The 25,737-nt window shown below is 42.2% G+C and overlaps 2 protein-coding genes and 1 long non-coding RNA gene across 3 annotated transcripts; 2 read left to right on the top strand and 1 right to left on the bottom strand.

Annotated features, from left to right (window-relative positions):
* Positions 1-152: 152 nt before the first annotated feature.
* LOC115798342 (uncharacterized) lies at positions 153-25,737 on the bottom strand. The gene is made up of 7 exons (XM_030755168.1): positions 25,701-25,737; positions 23,164-23,502; positions 21,603-21,941; positions 21,027-21,128; positions 7,426-7,538; positions 4,693-4,906; positions 153-340 (listed from the first exon to the last, which is right to left on the bottom strand). Exons 1-7 carry the CDS (start codon positions 25,735-25,737, stop codon positions 153-155), a joined length of 1,332 nt encoding a protein of 443 aa, XP_030611028.1.
* LOC115796932 (uncharacterized) lies at positions 9,885-12,621 on the top strand. Its single transcript, XR_004021366.1, has 3 exons — positions 9,885-10,017; positions 11,480-11,525; positions 12,203-12,621. It is a non-coding gene; the product is annotated as an uncharacterized LOC115796932 (long non-coding RNA).
* LOC115796431 (uncharacterized) lies at positions 16,536-20,410 on the top strand. Its single transcript, XM_030752847.1, has 2 exons — positions 16,536-19,305; positions 19,983-20,410. The coding sequence occupies exon 1, from the start codon at positions 17,341-17,343 to the stop codon at positions 19,027-19,029; it is 1,689 nt and encodes a 562-aa protein (XP_030608707.1). The 5' UTR covers positions 16,536-17,340; the 3' UTR covers positions 19,030-19,305; positions 19,983-20,410.

Below are 25,737 nucleotides of genomic sequence, written 5' to 3'. Positions count from 1 at the left end.
CTCTGAGAAGGCTGTACTCAACCCTTGAAAGAGCGACTTTACAACCGTCACTAGTGGATTTCCTAAATTAGGATACTCAAGTCTTTTAGGAGATTGTCTGGTTCTTTCTGATCGTCGCACTGGTTGAGTTGTAATGGATCATTACTATACATTTAATCAGGCACCTCAACTGATTGGCTTACTGGTTCTTCGACTGAATCTCCAGGAGGTTCATCCAACATGGTGATGGTTTCATTTTCCACTTGGTTGTCAGTTCCCGTATTGTTTCTATCCGGTAGGGTTCCTACAAGTGAGTAATCCATAGGTTCATCTCCATTTGGATCTTTCTCCATATTCGGTTCTGCATTGGCAGTGGTTTCAGATAAGTCACAATCAGGTGGGTGTGTCACGTCAAGTTCGGTTAACTGTTCATGGTCACTGTTTTGTGAAACAGCAGGGTTTCACAAAACAATGGGTTTCTGGTTTTGGGGACCAAGGTGTGGATACCCTTCCAAAACTGGTGTTGCCTCCTTTAGCCTGAGGTAAAGGAGGTACGATTACCTGCCATCAGCGACCTTCCCCACCAGCACTGTTTGCAGACTGCACAGATTCATCAGGGACTCTTCTCACACTCTGTATAACCTCCTGACCTGTGGGAGGAGATACAGGAGTACCAGAACCACTCGGCTGAGGAATAGCTTTTTCTAATTATCTGTTAAACTACTGAACTCGTCAGCTCACTCATAACTACACCACATTACATCAAGAATACTACTGCACACACTGGAGTAATCTTACACTCTGTTCACGGGATATTGTAAATGTTATAACTTATTTAACCACCCTACATATTTATTCTGCATTTATAAATATCCATAGACCATATTACCACATCTCTCTCATATTCATTATACTGTCATAATTGCCCTTTGCTACCATTTGCTGTCTGTTATAACTGCACCATGTCTGTAATTGCACAGTTTTCATTTTTTATATTTGTATATTTACAACTTTGCCCAAAGCTACTACCTGCACTACTGGTAGATGCTCACTGCATTTTGTTGCCTTGTACTTGTATTGAGCCATGACAATAACGTTTAATCTGAATGACTTTATCCAATGTGCCAAAGACACAAAGACGAATGCCAACAATCCATCATAGTGAGTTAAAGTGATGACAAGTCTGCTTTGTTGGAGATGAGCATTCAAAGTAGAACATGTGGAGTGTTCCTTTATTACTAGGATCACTAGATCCACTATTGTTAGGACCACTGAAGTCCACGACCCTCTGGTCATGTGATCATGTTGTTGGTAGGAACGTAAATGTGAGTGTGCTCCTCTTCCTCAGACACACAACAACAACAACATCACACTGACTCCACTCTGACATCACTGATCAATAATCAAACAAACAGATCAAACTGATTGATCAGCCATCAGAGGAGTCGGATCAATGGAGCTGCTTCTGTTCCTGATGTTCTCTGTTTGATCCTGGACCTGAGCTCTCCCTGCAGAGGAGACACAAGACAGTCAGAGACACACACACACACACACACACACACACACACGCACACAGACACACACACCTTTGACTTTGAGCAGCACAGATTCCGATTTGATTATGAATCCACTCCTCACGACGTCACATCCATATCTCCCACTGTCTCTCTCTGTGGGCTGTTTCAGGGTCAGACTGAGGTCTCCAGTTCTCAGGGGGTCTTCATTCATCTTCGTTCGGTCTTTGTAAACCTGGTGTTGTTCTTCAAGCTGTTCAGAGCCGTTTTGATATTTGTGGACCTTCATTGATGGTTCATAGCGTTGCCACTCCACTCTAACATCTCCAGACAGGTTTTCTGAAGTTTTTAATGGTAGCTGGACAGACTCCGCCCCCTCCTCCACCTCCACCTGACAGACTGAGAAGACAACAAACACAACAAGAGCTGTGCAAAGTGTGATTGGTTCAGTATCATGTGACTCTTGTTGTGCACAGAATGAAGTGATGGAGTGGCGCCTCCTACAGGCAGAAACAGCTCATGAAGCTCAATAACGGTTCCAGCAAATACAAGAGTGGAGCTGCAAATAAGGCCGAGAGGAACACTGCAGAAAACTGTTCATGTGTGAATTCATAACTTCATGGATTTATTGGAGCACTAAAATCAGAGCTGCTTCTATTTCTAATATGACAGCTGTACATTAGAGCTGCAACACTTTGGATGTGAGCCAGAAACACATGATACTCTACAAGTGCATTGAGCTCTGACACCGACACATCACGAAGGAGACGTGGAAATCACTGTTTACACTGATCACAGTCACATCAATTCTATTGATGCAATATTCTGGGATCAATAGGCTAATGAGTTTCTGCTCTGGGATCTAACAGCTGCACATCCAGCAGTATCCAACAGACTTGACAGCAGATTAGGACCAAACCAAAGACTTTGTCTTCATGTTTTGCACTGCAAAATGCAGCAGGTAAACATCTTCTCCACCAGCCTCTCTGCTGTTGTTGTTGCACTCTGATCCAGCAGTGCGTATACCTCAGGCCACTTCGTGAAATAATCCATGGCCACAAGTTGCTTGAATCAGTGATGGGGAAAGGCACCAGAATGTCCACTCCCACTCATTCCATTGCGCCTCCACCAAATACTGCTGTAGTGATGCAAGGGAGTGCTGAGTTGGTTCCTTCTGGGCTGTACAGCTGTCACAGCACTGCACATGCAACTCCTCATCTCATCAGCAGCCAGGCCAGTAGAACTGCCCTGTGAGGCGATCGCGGGTCTTGGCATTATCACAGTGCCCTGCCCCCACTAAGCCAGGGACAAGGCTTGAGCACCTGAGGGCATAGTGAACCGTGCACCAGCAGCTGTAGGAGGAGGGCCTGCTACCTCTCGTACATGAGGCCATCATGCATGTCAATGTCGCCCCCTTGAGAGTGGTAGGCCTTAATCTTGGGCCCCTGTGCCATTACTCCTGTGCATTTATGGTGCCATACCATCTGCAGCCACCTCCTCACCTGAGCCAGTGTTGCATCAGCCTCCCGCTGTCCTGACTTGCAACCTCACTCACATTGGATAGTACTTTGTCAAAGTAATTAGCCTTCACCAGCAGGTCGTCCAGGTACACAACACAGTGGCTCTAAGGAAAGTCCAGCAGCACTCTCTTCAGCAGTCTGTCAAATGTTGCTGGATTGTTGCAGAGCCTGAAGGGTATGACTTTGAACTGCCACAGTCTGTGCCTGATGGTGAAGGTATTTCCTGGTCTTGCTTTGGGGGCAAACTCTACTTGCCATTAGTCACTGTGGAGATCAAGAGAACCAAACCAACTGGGATCTGAAATGTGATCAAATGCATCATTTATCTGTGGGAGCAAATAACCTTAGGGAAGGTGAGCAGACCCAGCTGTTCGGGCTAAGGTGAGCAGTGATGAAACAGGACCACTGGCAGTGAATGGACTACTTCTTATATAGCACTTTTCTGCTCTGAGCGCTCAGCTAGAGTATACAGCCACTTTATACAACACGTTTGCATTTACCCATACAAGCAGCCTACAGCCAAGTGCTTACTATCTAACTTTCACACATATCCATACGCCGAGAGCAACCCCAGTAGTTGCAGCCCTAATGAAATTTGCAACATGCCACAAGCCGGTGCATGACCTTCTCACACAGGAGCAGCAGGCTTCAGGTTATAGAGCAATTGTTGTGTGAGAGACTGTTGTAAAATGCATCCAGGCATTTAAAAACAATTGTTTTAAAAAAGATCGGCCTTGTATCGGCAGATATCCAAATGTAAAATATCAGTATCTGTATTGGACGTAAGATAAGTGGTATCATGCCATCTCTAGTTCTTACTGTCTGTGTTCTTGCTGGAGTTCACTAATTATATATAAACTAGTCTTAGATCACACTGGAGATAGATTTTTTCTTTATCCACACTGACTCTGTTCATTTGGACCTGCTTGTTTTGATGCTATTTGATAGCACATTGAAAATGATCACAATGACTTTTATTGCTACAGTGACTGAACCAATAAAAAGCTCAACTGAACCCCTATGGATCTTGATGGCTTCATGTGTTTTGCACATATAATACTTTGGTAGGTCTGAATTGTGTTTGTACCCATCTCTCAGGACCAAACTCCATCCATCCTTCCATCCATTTTCTTCTGCGGACCAAACTCTTTTTTTTTAAATAAAAATAAAATCAGTTTCTCTTTTATTTTATTGGTAGATGGACATCCAATGTGTAGTAATTAATGCCGTATGTTTTATATTTATTTGTTGTTCTGTGTTTTCTTATTGGATTGAGTATTTTTAATTCATTTGTTGTCTGGACTATATTGTTGTACACTGTCTGGTGAGAGCAGATAAAGAGATGAAAATCTTCAGTATATAAATATAAATCTAGCCATTCTGGGACATGTGAGGCTGATATTAATATGTCTCAAAATGTGTTGGTAGATTAAGAAATCATTCCAGGGCACAAAAAAACATCATTCCACAGCTGAGTTTGTTTCCTGTGTTTAAAGTGGGAATATTTGAGCTCCAACACATGAAGCTAAAAACACACAATTGCTCCACCTGACATGTTTGACTTTTAGATAAAATCATCAAAGAATTTAGATTATTTCAGTGAATTAAAAATAGATTAAAACTAAAAGCTTTTAGAGAAAAAAACTACATGACCTTTGACCTTCATCTACAGCACTCACCTCTGACGTTCAGCTCCACTTGTTTCCTCAGCACGATGTTTCCCTCCCTGCTGTAGACGGTGCAGGTGTAGGTGTAGTTGTCTCTCTCTGTGGGGTTTTTCATGGTCAGACTGAGGTCTCCAGTTTTCAGCAGGTCTTCATTCGTTTTTGTTCGGTCTCTGTAAACCTGGTGCTGTCCTTCAAGCTGGTCAGAACCGCTCTGATATGCGTGGACCTTATCTCCATCACCATCCCTCCACACAACTACAGCGTCTTCAGGCAGGTGAACTGTGGTTTTGAAGGGCAGCAGGAAAAACTCCACCCCCTCCTCCACCTCCACCTGGGGGACTGAGAGGACAACAAAGCACAACATGCGCTTGGATGGAGACATTTGTGTTGCCTCTAACAGGCTGAATGTTGCTGCTTCACTGGGAGCTCACTGTTAGAGAGAAAGTGGTCAGTGTGAAGAGGAGATGCAGCAGAAAGATGAAGACTGACAGGAAGAACAGACTGTTGGAGCTGCTGTTAGTGGGACAGAACTTTATTCAGTCTCTGAGGATTTGACTTGATGAAGCAGAGAAACAGTCTGAGTGTTTCTGTCACACTCACTCACTGACACAGCTCAATGTGAGAACATTTGGAACAATCTGATAGAACAAAGTAGCAATAAAACACTATGAAAACACCCCACTACACACAAAACTGCAGTTCTGCCAAATTTTACATATAGGATCCAAAGTCCATCCATCCATCTAGTTTCTTCTGCTTATCCAGGGCCAAACTCAAAGTGCTTATTTTGCTGAAACATGTTGCCATTATTGTGATATTGACCAATATTACTACTGCACATGTTCCTGGCTGAGTTCATTGGAAATTGTGTTGATCTATTGTGTTGAATGTGCAGTAATGCATCATAGTCTAGAAAATCAGATGTTTGCAGTGGCTGTCCTGTGAGGAGCATGTATCTCTAAATAAACAGATGCTAATGAGCTCACAAACACAGGCCTACACCTTGATTAACAGCTTATTTCAAATTAAAACTCAGGGAGGAATGTGAGAGCATTTTCATCGGAGACGGGAGGATCGCAGCGGCATGTTGATGCCGTTCATGGAGAGCACGAAGACTGATGCCGAGTCTGCTCCAGAAATGATCAAATTACATGTTTTAAATATTTATTCGACTCTATTCTAAACGCCATCTGTCTGTTGCAAGTGTTGGGCGCCTTCTGAAATAAAATAACAATTCTGAACATCAGACCTGTTTGTTTTGTTCAGCAAGCAGCTGAGCTCTTTATCCATCCATGTATAATGATTTTATCCAGAGATGAAGTTTTTTAAAGCCAAGCATTCTGCAAGTGCTTAAAAACACTTTTTTAAAAATCAGTTTTTTAAAGTACTTTTTATACATATGGTGGGCAGTTTCCACTGTAAGTATTAATCAGTAAATTTAAGCTGGTAGAAACACTGCTTTCAGTGCAACAAACTATTCGAACTGATCCAACTTTATTAACAGAGACAAAGATGTGATCCTCAGCTGCTGTTTGTAACATCTGTAATGTGCATATGAACTGTATTAATACATTGACTGAAACATGTGAAACTCTTCACTGAGTGATGTGAGTCAGACTGAGGTACACAAATATAACATCTCTGTGGAGACCACAATCAGCAGCCAAACCCAGAGGCTTTTTAGAGAATGTTCAGATTTTAAATGTGTTGTTAAGAAATCTGTAAAGCCAGCTGTTATTTGTGTTGAACTGATTTATAGTCTCAGTCATTTCATTCAGAGAAGTCTCAAACTTCACACAAGTTTGGAAAATGAGATGAAGAAAGTGAAGATCTCATGCTGCTAATACATGTTTCATAATTCTGCAGGAAGCATGTTGTAGTTATTGTGACTCCACCATGCCTGATTATTAATGTGGTGTTATGGTCCTGGACCTCTTGTCCAGTGTTTTGTTGTCTGAAGTTCTGTTTATGTTATTTTTTGTTTAAAATGAATAATAATATGTTCAGAGATTCTGGTTGTTTTTGTATTACCGTGTTTATTGTTACCTTCTGCCTCTGTGTCAGGTTTTTGTCTCTTAGTCCATGTTTAGTTTTGCTTCTCTTGTCTCATTAGTCTTATTATGTCCACCTGTGTTCCCTGGTGTTTCCACGCCCTCCTCATTAACCCTGATGTATTTATTCTCCATGTTTCTTCCTGTTCTTGGTCGTGGTGTTGTTGGAAGCTCTCTGCTTCTGTGTTTTGTTTTTTCCTGGCTGCCTGAAGTTCCTTCTTGTTTGTTGGATTATGTTCTTTTGAGGGATTTTGTATTGATTTTGCTTTTGAACCAAGTATTAAACTCAAGGTTGTGTAAACCCGAGACTGTGATGGGGTCCACACTTTGCCTGCCACACAGCCCGTCTGCCTTTGCATCTGGGTGAAAATTAAATCCAAAATAAAATAAAAGCCACACACAGGAGACATCCTATCATGGTTAGAACACAGTGGTACTGAGCCTACTGTCATGAGAATGACCTGTATCTACAGCACTGACCTCTGACTTTCAGCTCCACTTGCTTCTCCATCAGAATCTTCTTCCACCCACTGTATACGGTGCAGGTGTAGGTGTGGCTGTCTCCATGTGTGGGGTGTTTCAGGCTCAGACTGAGGTCTCCAGTTTTCAGCAGGTTTCTTTTCAACATTGTGCGTTCTGTGTAAAGCTCGTGCTGTTTTTCAGGCCGGTCAGAGCCGTTCTGATACACGTGGACTTTTGTGTCGTAATCAACCTTCCACTCCACCTTAGCATCTGCAGGCAGGTGAACTGTGGCTTTACAGGGCAGCTGGACAGACTCCACCCCTGAATCCACCTCCACCTGGGGGACTGAGAGAGAGGAGGAAGACTTTCTATAAGAGGAGCAGGATGAGGAGGAATAACTGTGACAAACTCTTTTCTTGTTTGTGAAATGATAACCAAATAGAGAAGAAATGAAAACACATCACTCCAATATTTATTTTTAAGTTTTGAGACTTTTGTTACTCACAGTGTGAAATATGTTCCTCAGTTATAAAAGATCTTTTCATTCTTTTATCATAAACATGATGTTGCATCAATTCATATACTCGTGATACAGTATAATTGTTTTATATCATATAAGTGTATCATATAATTGTCATATAATTGTTTTAATGAAAACTGACAAAAAAAAAATGAAGGTGCCACTCTGCTGAGTAAATCACAGTATCGGACATCCCAGCAAACATGCCGGTGAGTGTCCACAGAGGGAGGGTGTGGGGGACCTGTGGGGCTGTGTGGGCAGGGCAAACCCACACTAACACCAGGTGGATGTGCCCCCACAGGGACCACAGCAGGGTTGCTGTATGGGGTGTGCAAAGAGCACAATCTCCCCTCCCTGTTTAAATCTGTGTTTAAATTAACTTTTATAAAAGGTACACTTTTTTGGAAACCCAGCCCCGATTACTGCCAGACCTGTTCAATCAATAAATCACTTAAATAAAGCCTGTATAACAAAATGGAGATTAAAAAAAGCAAGACATCATCCCACCATCCCAAGAAACAGCTGAGAAACAAAGTCATTCACATCTATCAGTCTGAAAGAGTTACAAAGACATTTTTGGGACTCCGGAGAACCACAGTGAGAACCGTTATCCACAAATGGATAAAACCTGGAAGCTTCCCAGAAGCAGCCAGCCTACTGAAATTACTCCAAGAGCATTGATGACTCATCCAGGAGGTCACAGAAGAACCCAGAACAACATCAAAAAACTGCAGGCCTCACTTGGCTCAGTAACGGTCAGAGTTCATGATCCAGCAATAAGAAAGAGATCGAGCAAAGATGGCATCCATGGGAGAGAAAACAACTGCTGACCAACAAGAACACAAAGGCTCACATCTACCTGCAAACATCTGGATGATCTTTTGGTAAAATATGGACTGATAGCATTTCATAGAAAGAACATCATAGCTACAGTCAAACATGGTGGTGGTACTGTGATGGTCTGGGCCAGCTTTGCTGCCTCTCAATCAGAAAATCCTGAAGGAGAACGTCCGGTCATTAGTTTGTGCCCTGAAGCTCAAGAGCACTTGGATCAAGCAGCGGGATAGTGATCCAAAACACAGCAGCAAGTCCACCTCTGAATGGTTTGAAAAAAAAAAAAATGAAAGTTTTCGTGTGGCCTAGTCAAAGTCCAGACTTAAATCAGATGCTATGGTCTGACCTTAAAAAGGCTGTTCATGCTCAGAGCCCTCCAAAGAAGAGTGGGACAAAATTCTGACACAGCAATGTATATCTTAATTGATACATAAATATGGAAAAAAATTCCACCAAAATACCAGCTCCAGAACAAGGCATGTCCTCAGGAGGACAATGATTATAGGCCTATCGCATTTCAATGTTTTAAAATGACGAGAGAGGAAGGACAAATGTTCTTAAAACTGATGTGGAGCCACTGCTAGATGGATATCAGATTGACTACACAAGAAAATGTAACATAAGTGATACCATATTAATATTAATGCATTCTAGGCTAAAGCTCCTTGGAAAGCCAGGTACACACACCTGACTGCTGATGCCAGTTTCTAGACATGTTTCCACTCAGTTCACTGACCTCCGACATAGAGCTGCAAACTTTTCTTCATCAGGATGTTTCCACGCCGGCTGTAGACGGTGCAGGTGTAGGTGTCTGTGTCTTCTTCTGTGGGCTGTTTCAGGGTCAGACTGAGGTCTCCAGTTTTCAGGAGGTTTTCATTCATCCTGGTTCGGTCTCTGTAAACCTGGTGCTGTTCTTCAGGCAGATCAGAGCCATCCTGATACACGTGGATCTTCCTGTTCTTTCTGTCTGTCCACTCCACTGTAACACCTTCATGCAGGTGAACTGTGGTTTTAAAGGGCAGCTGGACAGACTCCACCCCTGAATCCACCTCCACCTGGGGGACTGAGAGATGAACAGCAACAGCACTGATCGCATTTTCTTTGATGGAAATATTCAACATCAGAGTGGGGTTGTTACCCAGAGTAAAACGTTAGTGAATATAGACCAGGGTTATTCAACTCCAGGCCTCGTGGTCCGGTGTCCTGCAGGTTTTAGATGTGTCCCTGATCCAACATGTAACCCGGTAGAGAAAAGTGCTCTATTTCTCTTCTTTTATTTGTTTTATGTATACATTTTATTTTGAAAAACATTTTATTTTGAAAAGAGGAAGTGTTGATCCTCTCTCTTTGAGTTTACATCCTGTTTGACGGTCGTTGCTAATGATCATGCTGCGTGAGCGAGGTTTTCACCCACACGTTGCTGACCGAGCATCGTAGAAACTTTCCAGTCTCTGAGCACGAGGCAGAGAGGTAGTGATGGCAAAACGAGGCTTTCTGAAGCTCTGAACCTTTTTGAACCATTGTGTCAAAAATTGGTTCTCTACTCGAAGGTTCATTCAGTACTCCTGGGGGACATCTGCTGACCACAATGGTTGTTGCACAGCCAAATGAAGCCCTGCAGATGTGACACAGCTTTCATGTGTATAATAACACTTCTTAACGTGTGTTGGGACAATTCTTCAAATGACCTGTTTTATGTATTTGTTCTTTGTATCCCATATGTAAAAATCATCTGCCTGAGTAATTCCATCTATGAAATGATAATAAATAAATATATGTGGAAAATGGTTTGGTTTGTCGTTGATTCTAAATTTCATACTGGACAGGGAAGATGTTCAATAATAATGAGTCAGTAGGTGAGATTGATCCGTTTCCCCCTTTTTTTTCTTTCTTTTTTTTTTTGGTGTACAGTTATTTCCTTTGTTATTATGCTTGGTGTGCAGGAAATGTGTGCTTTTGCATCTCGGTTTTTTATTATCATTCAGGAATAATGTTTCCACAGTAGATGGGCTTCACTGGTTTCTCTTTTTAGGGACAGCTTCCCAGCCTTTGAGACCATCCTTTCACACGGAACAGAAGAAGCTGGTGTGACCAGGAAGTAAGAAAGGGAGAAAGAAAAGCACCTCTTGAATGATGTGGCACTATGAGTATTATATTTGAATAAACACTGAATAGGTGTGTTGTGATCGCTGCATCTTCGGCCAGTGACGTTCGAGCTAACCTGTTTGCTTTTCGACACGTTGAACGTCGCTGGCCGCTAATCGCACATTTGGGCACCAATTTAAAGGTGGATGCATGATTTTATATTTTAATTTAAATCTTACTTAGTGTCATCATGTTTTGTTGATCATAAAGTAGTTTATTAATACCCGGAATGCTGCGATGTCAACGCCGGATTGCCTGGCGACTGAGATCGGAGAGATTAATTGGCTGTAAACTCATTATATTTTTTGGGCTATTGATGTGGTTTAAGCATCAACATTTTTCTTTTTCCATGCTCGTCCTACCTGCACAAGTTTCCTATATAATTGGAAAGAAATGGATGGATGGACATGCTGAAATTATTTTACCTTATTCGGTGGCACCAAATCAAAATATTCCCATACTTAGGGAAAATGAGATGGCTCTCTTATTGAAAGTTTGAAATTCACACAAACCAGCCGTCACTGACACACAGCGGGTTTGGTACAGGGCGTGAAACAGCGTTTCAGTCGTCTTAAATACTCTGAGTATCGCGCCAAAGTTTCAAAGCTCCGCCTGTGAAATCAAACCAGTCAGCTGATTCAGTCTGAATGAAGCAGTGAAGTGGTTCGAACGTCATCAGTGACGTCAACTGAAGCAAGCTCCGGCCCACTGCTTCACCATAACTACCCTGGCGAGTTTGAAGCGTGCTTCGAAGCCTCGGTGTTGGAGGTAACATCACTACAGAGAGGCTGCATGACGATTCCTCTGTTGTGTTCTACTTATACACCATCTTGGTGAGTCGTTTTCATGAAAGTTGATAGTAGGTGTTTGATGCGATACGCAGGTGAGCGCAAAATGCTAACGATAGGCTAACCTAGTAGCATGCTAATCGCGCATGCTAATTAGCTGCAAAAACTTGTCTAAAATATTGTTTGAACATATTTTAAAGTCATTTGGAGTTTTATTTGAGTTTGTGACATTGTGATGCAGCGCACGATTGTTTTTGTATTGTGTATGGTCATTATAAATGTGTGAAATGTTGCTCAACACTGTGCTAATGGTGCTGATACTAGGCAAGCACGTGTTGGATGTTATGTAAGAGAAACCTTACATTGTTTACTGTTTGAGAACTGATTTGAGAGTTTTTACCATTTTATTTTATTACCTGCCAGGTAACACAAATGGTGAATTTTATTTCAATTGGTAAAGTAATTGATAATTGATTAAAATGAATCATAATTTCATGATTGATAAACAGATAAGATAGAAATTCATGATGCTTATTTACATGGGTGAAGACTATTTCATGTATAGCAGTTATTGAGTTGGAAAGAAAACATGCATGTAAATTAATGCTATTGACTAATGGTATTATTGAAAACTGATTGATTAATGAGCTATAGCTAAGATAGAAGATTCTAGATGATACTGATTACTAGTCGTATGCAATAATACTATTATTGTTATACAGGCTAGGTTTCTAATGCTGATTTAGAGACCATCTGGTTGGACTGAATGGATTTCTCCTTGATTGGAGATGGCGAGCCTGAGCCCGGAACTGGATTCCTGAACGGAGAACCACATTTGTTTCTTCAGCACTGATTCATCTTGTGGTAACTACTCACCACAAGATCTGGAACACTATTTGACTGAAAAGAAAAAAAAAACTGAATGGTACCAGACGACTAAAACAAAGACAGACTCTGACTAAACAAACTATGGGTACTAATGGGAACATGAACCAACCTGATGTGGACTTTTGAATACCAGTTTGTGAAGTTGAATTCTTGTTTATGCTTTTGTTCCATGTTTAAAATATACTAATTGTCTAACTCATTTCCTGGCTCCAGCTATTTCCTTGCGTATCACTCCTAGCTTACAATACCTCATCCGAACCTAGGTGCTGGTCTGTTACTCTTACATACTTAGACCTAGTTTAAGTAAAGGGTTACATAAGAGCAAACGTGGCGAGCCAGCCAGGAGGTATTGGCTACTTAATCTGCAGTAGTAATTGCTCAAAATGGAGATTATTCAAAAACAATCAATTAAGATCCCAAATGCAGTGATTGTGAGTGGAATAGCTGGAGATGAGCGAGATGATGAGGTGGTTGACTTCTTAAAACAATATGGATCAGTTGCTAGAGTCATAACTGTAGATGACCACACCTCAAAGCTTTTCCCGAGTTTTATTGTGGAATACAATACAGGAGCCGCTGTTAAAGCTCTAGACCCATTGCCATGTACTCATGTGTCTGATAGTAGTGTTACCTACCAGATACGGTCTCTGGCCGATGTGTACACACAGAGTGTTGGTGATAGCACTACAAAGTCGTATCTCACTGATATTCACAACCTAGCTAAGATGAGTGGGAGGGAATATGCAGACATCCTGAAGGATGTGATGTCCCAAATTAACGAGTCGATCAAAGATCTTGTGAATAATGTACCCGAAGAAGCAGATGTACCTGATAACCTACCTGAGTCTCCACGGGTCGAGCCACAGCTCCCTGCAATGGCCACTAACATTAAAGGTGCACAACAAAATCCTGACAGCCCATCACATTCTGCTCCCAGTAGCTTTACTCGGAGTGTGCCAGCCCTCCTTGTACATGAGCTCAACCCACCTGAAGTGCAGCGTGTCGTGGTTGAGCATATTGTAAAGAGAGATGACTTCGCAGTGCAGCAGTCTTCTCACAGACTACGGCCTTTTTCTGGTAAAGAACCCCGTCTTGCTTCCGAACCTGATTTTGATTCCTGGCATTCCAGTGTGGAATTAATCATGACGGATCCTGCCATAACAGAACTGCAAAAAACTCACCGGATTCTTGAGAGCCTCTTGCCCCCAGCAGCTGATGTTGTTAAACATTTGAGTCCTAACAGCTTACCTGCTGAATATCTTCAGTTGCTAGATTCAGCCTATGGTACTGTACAAGATGGGGGAGAACTGTATGCCAAGTTTCTCGACACCTTCCAAAATCCAGGGGAGAAACCATCAGCATATTTGCAGCGTCTTCAAGTAGCTTTGAATCTTGCTGTAAAGCGAGGAGGAGCCTCAGGCAATGACGTTGACCGGCATCTTCTCACGCAATTTTGTAGAGGTTGTTGGGACAATTCCCTTCTTACTGAACTCCAGCTAAAACAAAAGAGAACAAATCCCCCAAGCTTTCCTGAGCTTCTGTTGTTGTTGCGTACAGAAGAAGATCAGTATGCTGCTAAAACCAAGCGCATGAGACAACATTTGGGCCATCCAAAGCAAAAAGTGACATCATATGCGCAGTCTGCTAAAGGTTACTTGGAAGATGAGAATGACAACATTGCTACCCTAAGCACAGTTGCTCAAGAGCTCTCTAAACAAGTTGCAGAAATTCAAAGTCAGCTGGTAAAACTAACTGCAAAGCCATCGAGACAGAAATCCCAAAACTCAAAAAGTATGTCTGCTGCGAAACTGAAAGAGAAACAGAAACTAGATAAAATCGCCAAAGAACCTACTGAACAAACGGTTAAAGCTCCAAGCTCAAAACCTAGACCGTGGTATTGTTTCCAGTGTGGCGAAGATGGTCACATTAAGCCTCACAGCGAAAACAAACCAAATCCAGAACTAGTCACAGAAAAACGGAAGCTACTTAGAGAGAGACAGAAGAAGTGGGAAACTGAAAACCCCACAGTTGCTACTGAACAGTTAAACTGCAGTCAGTCTCTGTTATGGGGCGAATGGAGGCTGTAGCAAGACAATCCAGTCCCAATAAAGCTAAACGCAGACTACATGCTAACCTTAAGCAATCTGTTGCTAAACGGCAAAATTATTTGCCAAAGGGGTTAGTTGGATCCAAATGCACAGCTTCAGTGAAGATAGCTGGTGTTAATGTAAACTGTCTTCTTGATTCAGGGTCACAAGTGACTACCATTTCAGAGTCATTTTACAAGCAGAACTTCCCAGACCAAAGTCTCAAACCCCTCTATAACCTATTAGAAGTAGAAGGTGCCGCTGGACAGCCTGTTCCCTACTTAGGTTATACAGAGATTTCTATTACCTTCCCAGAAGAGTTCCTTGAAATGGAGGCTGAGATACAAACCTTGGCTCTTGTCATTCCAGATGTTCACCCTGAAAGCCAGATACCAGTGTTAGTTGGGACCAACACACTTGATATTCTGTATGAGATGTATTTAGGCACTAAAACACCTGATCACTCACCAGGCCCTTATGGCTTCAAAGCACTTCTAAAGACCCTTGAACTAAGGCACGCGGCTGCTAGCAATGGTACTATAGGGCTAGTTACCCTATCAGGCAAGACTGCAGCTGTCATCCCAGCTGGTCACACTGTAGTTTTAGAAGGGTCCGCCAATGTCCATTGTGCCTTTACCAACAGATGTGCCCTAGTTGAACATCCCGACCAGTCCTCCTTGCCTGGAGGCCTTTGTGTTAAGAGTTGTTTGATAACTCTTCCCTCTCGAGCTCCATACAAAGTTCCTGTGGTTATCACTAACGAGTCAGACCAAGATGTTGCTATTCCTCCCACTCGCGTTATTGCAGAGTTGGGAGCCTTTCAGTGCATTCTCTCACAGCACAATGTCGTCAATGCAAGTGAGCCAAGCAGAGATAAAGAGTCCCCGCTGAGTTTTCATTTTGGTGATTCCCCTGTTCCCCCAGATTGGAAAGAGCGAATAACCAAAAGGCTTAATGAGATCCCCGAGGTGTTTTCTCACCATGATCTTGATTTCGGGTGTACCGATAAAGTGAAACACCAGATAAAGCTTCATGATGAGACTTCATTCAAGCAGCGTGCACGACCTATACACCCTCAAGATGTTGAGGCTGTTCGCCAACACCTTCAAGAGTTGCTTGCTGCTGGTGTCATAAGAGAGTCTCAGTCCCCTTATTCGTCACCAATAGTTGTGGTGCGTAAACGGAACAATGATGTTCGTCTGTGTGTAGATTACCGCAAACTTAATCTACAAACAGTAAAAGATGCCTATGCACTTCCTCATCTGGAAGAAGCATTCTCAGCACTCACTGGTTCCAAGTGGTTTACGGTGCTCGATCTTAAATCTGGTTATTACCAGATTGAGGTTGACGAAGCAGATAAAGCTAAGACAGCATTCGTGACTCCACTTGGTTTTTGGGAGTTTAATCGAATGCCACAAGGCATAACAAACGCACCAAGCACCTTCCAGAGGCTGATGGAGCGGTGCGTAGGCGACATGAATTTAAAGGAAGTTTTAGTCTTCCTAGATGATCTAATAATCTTTTCCAGTTCCTTGGAAGAGCATGAACACCGACTCATGCAAGTACTCTACCGTCTTAAGGAGTATGGACTAAAGTTGTCTCCGGAGAAGTGTAAATTCTTCCAAACATCCGTCCGATACCTTGGTCATGTGATCTCCGAAAGTGGTGTAGAGACCGATCCTGAAAAAGTCAAAGCCTTAAAGACCTGGCCAAGACCCAAAAATCTCAGAGAACTGAGGTCCTTCCTAGGATTCTCAGGTTACTACAGGCGTTTCATTAAAGGTTACTCAAAGATAGTACGTCCACTCAATGAACTCACTCGTGGGTATCCACCATCCCGCAAAGGTGCCAAGACCAAATCAGTAACCAATCAGTCCTATTTCGATCCCAAACTGCCTTTTGAGGACCGATGGACACCAGATTGTCAGGAAGCTTTTGAAAAAGTCATTGACAAACTCACATCAGCCCCTATCCTTGGGTTTGCAGACCCCAAGCTGCCCTATATTCTTCACACGGATGCCAGTACAACTGGTTTAGGCGCAGCGTTGTACCAAGAACAAGAAGGTCAACCGAGGGCCATAGCTTTCGCCAGTCGTGGATTGTCAAGAAGTGAGTCCCGATATCCTGCTCATAAATTAGAGTTTCTGGCACTCAAGTGGTCTGTTACTGACTACTTATATGGTAGCCAGTTTACTGTTGTCACCGACAGTAATCCCTTAACGTACATACTCACCTCTGCCAAGTTAGACGCCACAAGTTATAGGTGGCTAGCATCTTTGTCTAACTATTCTTTCAAACTTCAGTACCGAGCAGGCAAGCAAAATCTAGACGCAGATGGTCTGTCTAGACGCCCTCATGGTGAACTCATAAATGATGTCCAGTCAAAGAAAGAGCAGGAGCGTGTAAATCGCTTCATTGAGTGTCACTTAGTTGACACTGACGCCACAGAGCTTGTTGATCGCGATGTTGTTCAAGCCATTTGTCAAAGCCATCTTGTTAAGAACCCAGATGACAATAATGACTATGGCATTACACTTGTAGAGTCACTTACAATCTCAGGTGATGCAATTCCAGACATCTTTGGTAAAGAAGGTGAGCATGGCTTACCAACAGTTCCGGCTTTGTCTAAAGCAGAGCTAAAGGACAAACAAAGAACAGACACAACAATCAGAGAAGTGATTGTCCTGCTAGAAACCGGTCAAACTCCTCCACCAGCCATCAGAAAAGAACTCACAGATCTCCCTCTCTTTTTAAGAGAGCTGAATCGGTTGGTGTTACATGATGAGGTGTTATACCGGAAAAGACATGATGGGAATCAGGTGACTTTTCAGCTTGTTCTACCTGAGGAGCTCAGATGTTCTGTGCTCCACCATTTGCACAATGATATGGGCCATCTGGGAATAGACAGAACTCTTGACTTAGTCAGGACTAGATTCTATTGGCCTCGGATGTCTACAGATGTAGAACAAAAAGTAAAAACATGTGATCGCTGTACTAGACGGAAGTGTCTTCCTAAAAAAGCAGCTAGCCTAGTCAACATAACAACCTCAAGACCACTAGAGCTAGTCTGTATGGACTTTCTCAGTCTGGAACCAGACAGCAGAAATACCAGAGACATACTTGTAATGACTGATCATTTTACAAAGTTTGCAATCGCCCTGCCAACTCCAAACCAGAAAGCAAAAACGGTAGCCAAGTGTCTATGGGACCATTTTATCGTCCACTATGGCATACCAGAACGCCTTCATAGCGATCAAGGTCCCGACTTTGAATCAAAGTTGATAAAGGAGTTATGTGAGATTTCAGGAATCAGGAAAACAAGAACAACCCCTTACCACCCACGGGGTAATCCTGTCGAAAGATTCAATAGGACCTTGCTCAGTATGTTAGGAACACTTGACAACGAACAGAAATATCACTGGAAAGACTATGTTATGCCCTTAGTGCATGCATATAACTGCACGCGCAGTGATGTAACAGGGTTCACACCCTATGAACTAATGTTTGGTAGAAAGCCCAGACTACCAGTCGATCTTGCCTATGGACTTCCTTTGAACAAAGATCAGAAAGTGTCCCATTCCCAATATGTGCAAAATCTCAAATCTCGGCTAGAGGAAAGCTATAAGCTAGCATCAAGAAAGGCACAAAAGGTTGCAGACAAGAACAAGGCCAGATTTGATCACAGAGTCACAGTTTCTAACCTTGAACCCGGAGATAGGGTTTTGGTTCGGAACGTACGACTACGTGGCAAGAATAAACTTGCAGATAAATGGGAGGCAGATATACATGTTGTGGTCAGACGTGCAGGAGACCTACCAGTTTATGTTGTGAAACCAGAGTCAAAAGAAGGTCCCTCTCGCACACTACACAGAGATCTCTTGCTCCCATGTGGTTTCCTTCCTGTAGCAATTGAGGAGACACGTGAGCCCAAATCTATTCGTCGACCTCGGACTCGTCAAACTGCCAATACAGAGGATACTGAACTCGAGGAATCTAATGAAACCGACCATGAGTTTTTCATCCCATGGGTTGAGGAATCCCCATGTCAAAGGATCACTCGATTTACCACAGTACATGAGTATTCCAAACCGTCACCGAACATGGACATCTTACCTGAACCTTCTGCTGGACAGGGTGGATCAGAGGAAAATATTGAACCTGAAGAACTTGAAGAGCACTCGCTTTCAGACAACTTACCAGATGAAGAAGATCCTGGAACTGAGTGTGGCAATCTGCCAAGCCCTAATGAATCTGTGGATGAGGAACCAGGTACCTTACCTGATAAATCTCCTGAGGAGGCAGGAAAGGAACTAAGAGACCATCCCAAAAACTTACCTGAAGGATTACAAAGTGATGATCCTATTACAACTCAACCTTTGAGGAGGTCAGAGCGAAACAGACAACCTCCCAGAAGACTTGACTATCAGGATTTGGGAAATCCTCTAGTGACTGTTGTGAAATCTTTGTTTCAGGGATTGAGTACAGCTTTTACAAACTCCCTGAATGACAGAAATGGACACTATGGAATATACATGCAACGAGACGTGCATGATATTCAACAGGGGAGGGCGTAACCCGGTAGAGAAAAGTGCTCTATTTCTCTTCTTTTATTTGTTTTATGTATACATTTTATTTTGAAAAACATTTTATTTTGAAAAGAGGAAGTGTTGATCCTCTCTCTTTGAGTTTACATCCTGTTTGACGGTCGTTGCTAATGATCGTGCTGCGTGAGCGAGGTTTTCACCCACACGTTGCTGACCGAGCATCGTAGAAACTTTCCAGTCTCTGAGCACGAGGCAGAGAGGCTGCATGACGATTCCTCTGTTGTGTTCTACTTATACACCATCTTGGTGAGTCGTTTTCATGAAAGTTGATAGTAGGTGTTTGATGCGATACGCAGGTGAGCGCAAAATGCTAACGATACGCTAACCTAGTAGCATGCTAATCGCGCATGCTAATTAGCTGCAAAAACTTGTCTAAAATATTGTTTGAACATATTTTAAAGTCATTTGGAGTTTTATTTGAGTTTGTGACATTGTGATGCAGCGCACGATTGTTTTTGTATTGTGTATGGTCATTATAAATGTGTGAAATGTTGCTCAACACTGTGCTAATGGTGCTGATACTAGGCAAGCACGTGTTGGATGTTATGTAAGAGAAACCTTACATTGTTTACTGTTTGAGAACTGATTTGAGAGTTTTTACCATTTTATTTTATTACCTGCCAGGTAACACAAATGGTGAATTTTATTTCAATTGGTAAAGTAATTGATAATTGATTAAAATGAATCATAATTTCATGATTGATAAACAGATAAGATAGAAATTCATGATGCTTATTTACATGGGTGAAGACTATTTCATGTATAGCAGTTATTGAGTTGGAAAGAAAACATGCATGTAAATTAATGCTATTGACTAATGGTATTATTGAAAACTGATTGATTAATGAGCTATAGCTAAGATAGAAGATTCTGGATGATACTGATTACTAGTCATATGCAATAATACTATTATTGTTATACAGGCTAGGTTTCTAATGCTGATTTAGAGACCATCTGGTTGGACTGAATGGATTTCTCCTTGATTGGAGATGGCGAGCCTGAGCCCGGAACTGGATTCCTGAACGGAGAACCACGTTTGTTTCTTCAGCACTGACTCATCTTGTGGTAACTACTCACCACAAGATCTGGAACACTATTTGACTGAAAAGAAAAAAAAACTGAATGGTACCAGACGACTAAAACAAAGACAGACTCTGACTAAACAAACTATGGGTACTAATGGGAACATGAACCAACCTGATGTGGACTTTTGAATACCAGTTTGTGAAGTTGAATTCTTGTTTATGCTTTTGTTCCATGTTTAAAATATACTAATTGTCTAACTCATTTCCTGGCTCCAGCTATTTCCTTGCGTATCACTCCTAGCTTACAATACCTCATCCGAACCTAGATGCTGGTCTGTTACTCTTACATACTTAGACCTAGTTTAAGTAAAGGGTTACAAACACACCTGAATCAAATGGCTGAATTACCTCCTCAGTATGCAGTCAAGTTCTCCAGAGTCCTGCTAATGACTTCTATATTTGATTCAGGTGTGTTGAAGCAGAGACACATCTAAAACCTGCAGGACACCAGCCCTCAAGGCCTGGAGTTGAAGAGCCCTGATACAGACAATATAGACATCCATCCATCCATGCATCCATCCATCCTTTTTTTTTTTTCATTTATTCAGTTCAGGGTCCAGGGGGTCTGGGTCTATCCCATGTTGGAATTTATAACAAACCACTGTTAAAAAAAGAGGCAGAGTACTTTAACAGAGAGACAAAAGCAAAAGCCTGACAATAAAGACACACACACACAAAAGGAAGATGAAAACCAGAACACATCACATGTACTGTAATCACATGAATCACCTTCATTTGTCCCAGTGGAGCAGCTCAGTCACTGCAGACCAAACTGTGGCTGCAGGAGAGCTCCCAGGTGGGAATATAAGAAACTGTGTGTGAACAGGTTAGAAGGACATGGAGGGAAAAAAAACCAACACAAAGACACACTACAGTACATACCTTTCTTGAGTAATCCCCACAAATATACTCCAAGTACTACAGTTATAGTAATAACCAAGACAGCCAGAAGAACCCAGGCCTCAATGGGGAAAACATAAGGTTCTGCAAGAAATCAACAGAATGAGGTTTACATGGACATGATCACCCTGGTGCAGAATAGAAAATAAGTTCTAGTAGGTCTGCTGCTCATTAAAGATTGTTTCACTGATTAAGGAGTAAAATTAAAAAGGCTCTCAACTGTTTCTGATTTGGATTTAATGTTGAACTTCCTGTGATGCTTCTGGGTCTATCACATCCAGACTTTGGAGGTCAGACTGAGACAATGTTCATCTCAGTTTCAGTCAGTCTGAGCGAGAGTTAACTGAGTGAATTCCACATTAACAGGGACCAATTTAATCACTAGCCATGAGGTTCCACAGGGCTCCGTACTGGACTCTGTACTGTTCATATTACACATTCTTCTGTTGGTAGCATACATTACAGTATCTTTATTTTAAAAAGTTAACAGTTAAATGCTTTAACATCACATAAACTAATGTTGTTAAAGCTAATATAGGTTTGGAATATGCTGCTGACCTTTGACCTGCAGGTGAACGTCTGTCAGTCTCGGTTCTTCTCCCATCATTCTGATGGTGCAGGTATAATTGCCGCTATCAAAGATGTGGGGTTTCCTCAGAGTGAGGCTGAAGTTTCCGGTCTGCAGAGCGTCAGCCTTCATGGACGTTCGGTCTCTGTAACGCTGGTTTTGTTCTTCCAGTTGTTTCCCCTCCTGCTGATGCTGGTGGACGGTTGGAAGACTGAGGTCGTAGCGGCTCCACACCACTGTGGTGGGTCCAGATACAAACGGGATCTGACAGGGTAACAGGACCGACTCTGCCCCCTTGTACACCTCAAGGGTGAAGACTCGGTGGGACACTGTGATGACACAGAGACACAAACAGGAATCAGCTGTGTGTGACCTACAGCTCACACACAGATGATACCATCCTGTGTAGGTAGTGTAACCCAGTGGCTTTTAGAATCCTGCTTCTCCTGCCTCTCAGTTATTTCCATGCATTGTTTATGTGTCAATCGTTCATTTGGCCAATCTATGCTAGTCTGAGCCTCATTGGCCGGATTATTTAAATTAGCTGTGTGTTACTAATGTCTTGTTTTTGTGTTGAATGGTATATTTTGGTGATGTTTTATTTCATTGATGTTTCAAGTCGTAGTTGAAGCTAACCTTTATTTTATTTCTCTTACTCATGCTAAGCTGCTATGTGAGACACATGGTGCGACTGTGAAACTTTAATGGGCAAATAAGCTAATGCTGCACCAGGAAAACCCATAAAAATGTATTTGTGTGCTTTTTAAATTTATTTTACAGTCATTCTTTTAAGTTTAAAGCTGAAGTCTTAGTTTTTATGGAGCATGAGCTGCTAATAACTCATGATAGATTTGTGTTTGGTGTTAGAGTGGTTATCTAATTGGAATAAAGTCAAAATTGGATTTGAAACACATTCCATGAATAAAAACCTGTACAGTTAAAATGTTACAAGTAAAAATGGAGTTAAAAACACGTTTTTTTGTAACATGGCCATATGTTGAGCCAGAAAATGGACTCTTATGGTGGTGGTCCTGTTGTTTGTACAGGATAGATTTTTGTGTGATTCCTGTGTGGTAGGATAATTGTCGTGCCATTGCCATATAAACAGCTGTCTCCTGAAAATGGAGCAACTTAGATTTGACCAAACTGCCTAAACTAACTGACTAATGCCGGCCGAATTAAACACAATCTATCTTTGTTTTGTTTGTTCCATTTGGTATTGTGCACCATCAGTATTGCACTTTTGTCCTTTTGCAACTGCTCACTACAATTCAATGTATTTACTACCTCTGTCTCCATTCATTCTCTTGCATGTCACATCTTGCCTTTAACCCTCCTACAAACCTACTCTTTGTCCCCCAAAAAGTTCACTATCCAGTTAGCCCTTCTCCTTCCTGTACAGGTTCAGTAGCTTCAACCCAGGTGTTCCTGATCAAAATGTGCATGTGCAGCTCTTGTTTCTGTCCCTGCTGTGTGCTGAGCAGTGTGCTCACATGATAACCCCTGACCTCTGACCTGTATCTACAACTGGTTTTAGGGTTTGCTGCCCACCTTTGACCTGCAGATGTATTTCTGCCAGTGTCTGTTCCCTTCCAAATGCTGTGAGGGTGCAGGTGTAGGAGCTGCTGTCAGAGAGAATGGGTTTTCTCAGAGTGAGGCTGAAGTCTCCGGTCTGCATAGAGTCGGTCTTCATGGATGTTCTGCTGCTGTAATGCTGGTTCTGGTCACTCAGCTCATCGCCTGCCCGGCTACGCCGATGGATGATTGGAAGACTGAGGTCGTAGCGGCTCCACACCAGCATGGCAAACTCTGGTACAGAAAAGGCCCGGCAGGGCAGCGGGACAGACTCCACTCCCTCATACACCTCCAGACCCAAGGCATGCTGGGAATCTGTGAGGACACAGAGACAAAAACATGAATCAGCTGTGTGCTGAGTCTAAAGTCTGAACCTTAACTCTGCATCAGTTCATTCAGAGACTTTTCAGAGATTTAGTCTGGATGTTTCCATGGTAGCGGCTTTTTGACAGGCATGTTTTTAAAAAATCAAAGTAGTTTCCCGGTTGTCTTATTTAAGTGTGCTTTTTTTTATTTTTGCATAATTTTATGCAACTTTATTACTTAAAATAATTTATTTAAATCAGTTATGCTAATTACTACAAGGTACTAATAGATGGAAAATTCAATTCAATTCAATTTTATTTCTATAGCGCTAAATCAGAACACACAGCCGCCTCAAGGTGAAAATGTACCTGAAGTAAACATGCCATCTGTAATCTTGGATCCTGACCTTCATAATTCCATGTAGTTGCAAAACTTCATAACTACCTTTTATATTTTGATTTTAAAAAATACAGTCTAATATATATTTAAACAACAAACAAAAGAGTTTATTTCAGGATTGGTGTGCCGGTACCCATCAGCTGCCTCTGGAGTCCCACAGGCCAACCAAGTCAGATAGGACTCCTTCTAGCACCACAGCTAATGCCTGGCCACCATACGCTCTCCCTCGAGGTCACTCCCCAGGCCTGATTCCAGGGTGGGGCCCCATAACCCTATCCTGGGAAGGGTGAACTGTTCCCTTGGTGACTCTTCCAATGCGGTCTTTGTGATTGTTCTGTGTCCGGCCCCTCACCCAGGACCGATTTGCTGTGTGAGACTCTACCAGGGGGCAAGGCCCCAGACAACATAGCTCCTGGGATCACTGGAGCACACAAATCCCTCCAACACAATAAGGTGGTGATTCACAGATTTCCCTCACAAATGCAAAACAGCAGTGAGATCTTTCCATCAACTCGGATCCAAATCTATTGACACAAATATGTTTACACACCTTCAAAATCACAAAAAGCCTCAACTTACACCTCATATAATACAAAACTCTCTATGGAGACAAAAGATGTTCCAAATCAGCCTCACAAACTCAAACATGTGCTCCCACTGTACAGGCAACTCTGCTGGGAACATTAGTGGTCTCATATGGCTGTCCAGAGGTTCTGGCAGAGAACATGTGAAGACGTATCCAAAGGGTTTAGTTGCTGCTTCACAACCTCACCCACACTGTGATTTTATTTGATTGGCATTGGTTAGGTGTGTGTGGTTGTGTGGCTGATGTCTGGGTGTTTGTGAATGAGTGAGGGATCTATATTTGTGTGCATGTGGTCTGTGTTTTTCAAATACATTTCATGATAAAGACACTCTCTCTTGCTTTCTCTCTCTCACACACACACACACACACACAACAAAATAGTTTGTGTATCTATTTTCCTTTTTGTTTCATTTTTGTTTTATTTGTTGTTGTTTGTGTCTTCTTGCAGCTGCAGCAGGTGATGAGTCAGTGTGTTTTTCTGCTTGTGCTCTGTTCTTTTATTCCTGTATCCTCTCCCATTTTATTTTTTCTCTTTGTACTGTCAGCTCTTTTTTTGCTATGTTGCACATACATGTGAATAATAATAAATATGAATGAATAAATAAATAAAAGAAAAATGCAAAACCTGACAGACAGGATAGGTTGTTTAGAAAACAAAAGAATATCTAAATAAATAAATGAATAACGAATAAACATGTGAAGTAAATGCTTAGAGAATCCTGTGTGGTTGTAGATCAAATACACACTGGGTTAAAACAAACACCTATATCAGGGCTCTTCAACTCCAGCCCTCGAGGTCCGGTGTCCTGCAGGTTTTAGATGTGTCCCTGATCCAACACACCTGAATCAAATGGCTGAATTACCTCCTCAGTATGCAGTCAAGTTCTCCAGAGTCCTGCTAATGACTTCTATATTTGACTCAGGTCTGATGAAGCAGAGACACATCTAAAACCTGCAGGACACCGGCCCTCGAGGCCTGGAGTTGAAGAGCTCTGAACTATATTTTTATTGTGTTCAAATATTTTAGCTATTTTAGCAATCAGCAGCTGATTGCAACATGAGCTCCTCTGAAAGCCACCAAGAAGAATGCAGTGATTTCAGAGTGAGCTGCTTTGGGTTGTTAGTTTGATCTGAACCAGAATCAGTGTTGCTGCTTCAACACGTTATAGAGAGAGATGAAGAAAAGCTGCTGATGAGAGCAGAGAGAGGAAGGTGATCTTACCCTGCAGGAGGATCACAAACACCACCAGCATCTTCAT

The sequence above is a fragment of the Archocentrus centrarchus genome, chromosome 2 (genome assembly GCF_007364275.1).
Source record: "Archocentrus centrarchus isolate MPI-CPG fArcCen1 chromosome 2, fArcCen1, whole genome shotgun sequence".
Classification (NCBI taxonomy): Eukaryota; Metazoa; Chordata; class Actinopteri; order Cichliformes; family Cichlidae; genus Archocentrus; species Archocentrus centrarchus.
The sequence above is the reverse complement of the archived record's forward strand: the minus strand, read 5'-3'. Positions and strand labels throughout refer to the sequence as shown.

Coding starts and splice junctions, on each gene's coding strand:
- LOC115796431 (XM_030752847.1), top strand. CDS start 17,341: ATGGGCCATCTGGGAATAGACAGAACTCTTGACTTAGTCAGGACTAGA.
- LOC115798342 (XM_030755168.1), bottom strand. CDS start 25,737: ATGAAGATGCTGGTGGTGTTTGTGATCCTCCTGCAGG. Junction 23,503..25,700: donor GTTTGTGATCCTCCTGCAGG/GTAAGATCACCT, acceptor GTGTCCTCACAG/ATTCCCAGCATGCCTTGGGT. Junction 7,539..21,026: donor GTGGGGATTACTCAAGAAAG/GTATGTACTGTA, acceptor CCTCTCTCTCAG/TCCCCCAGGTGGAGGTGGAT.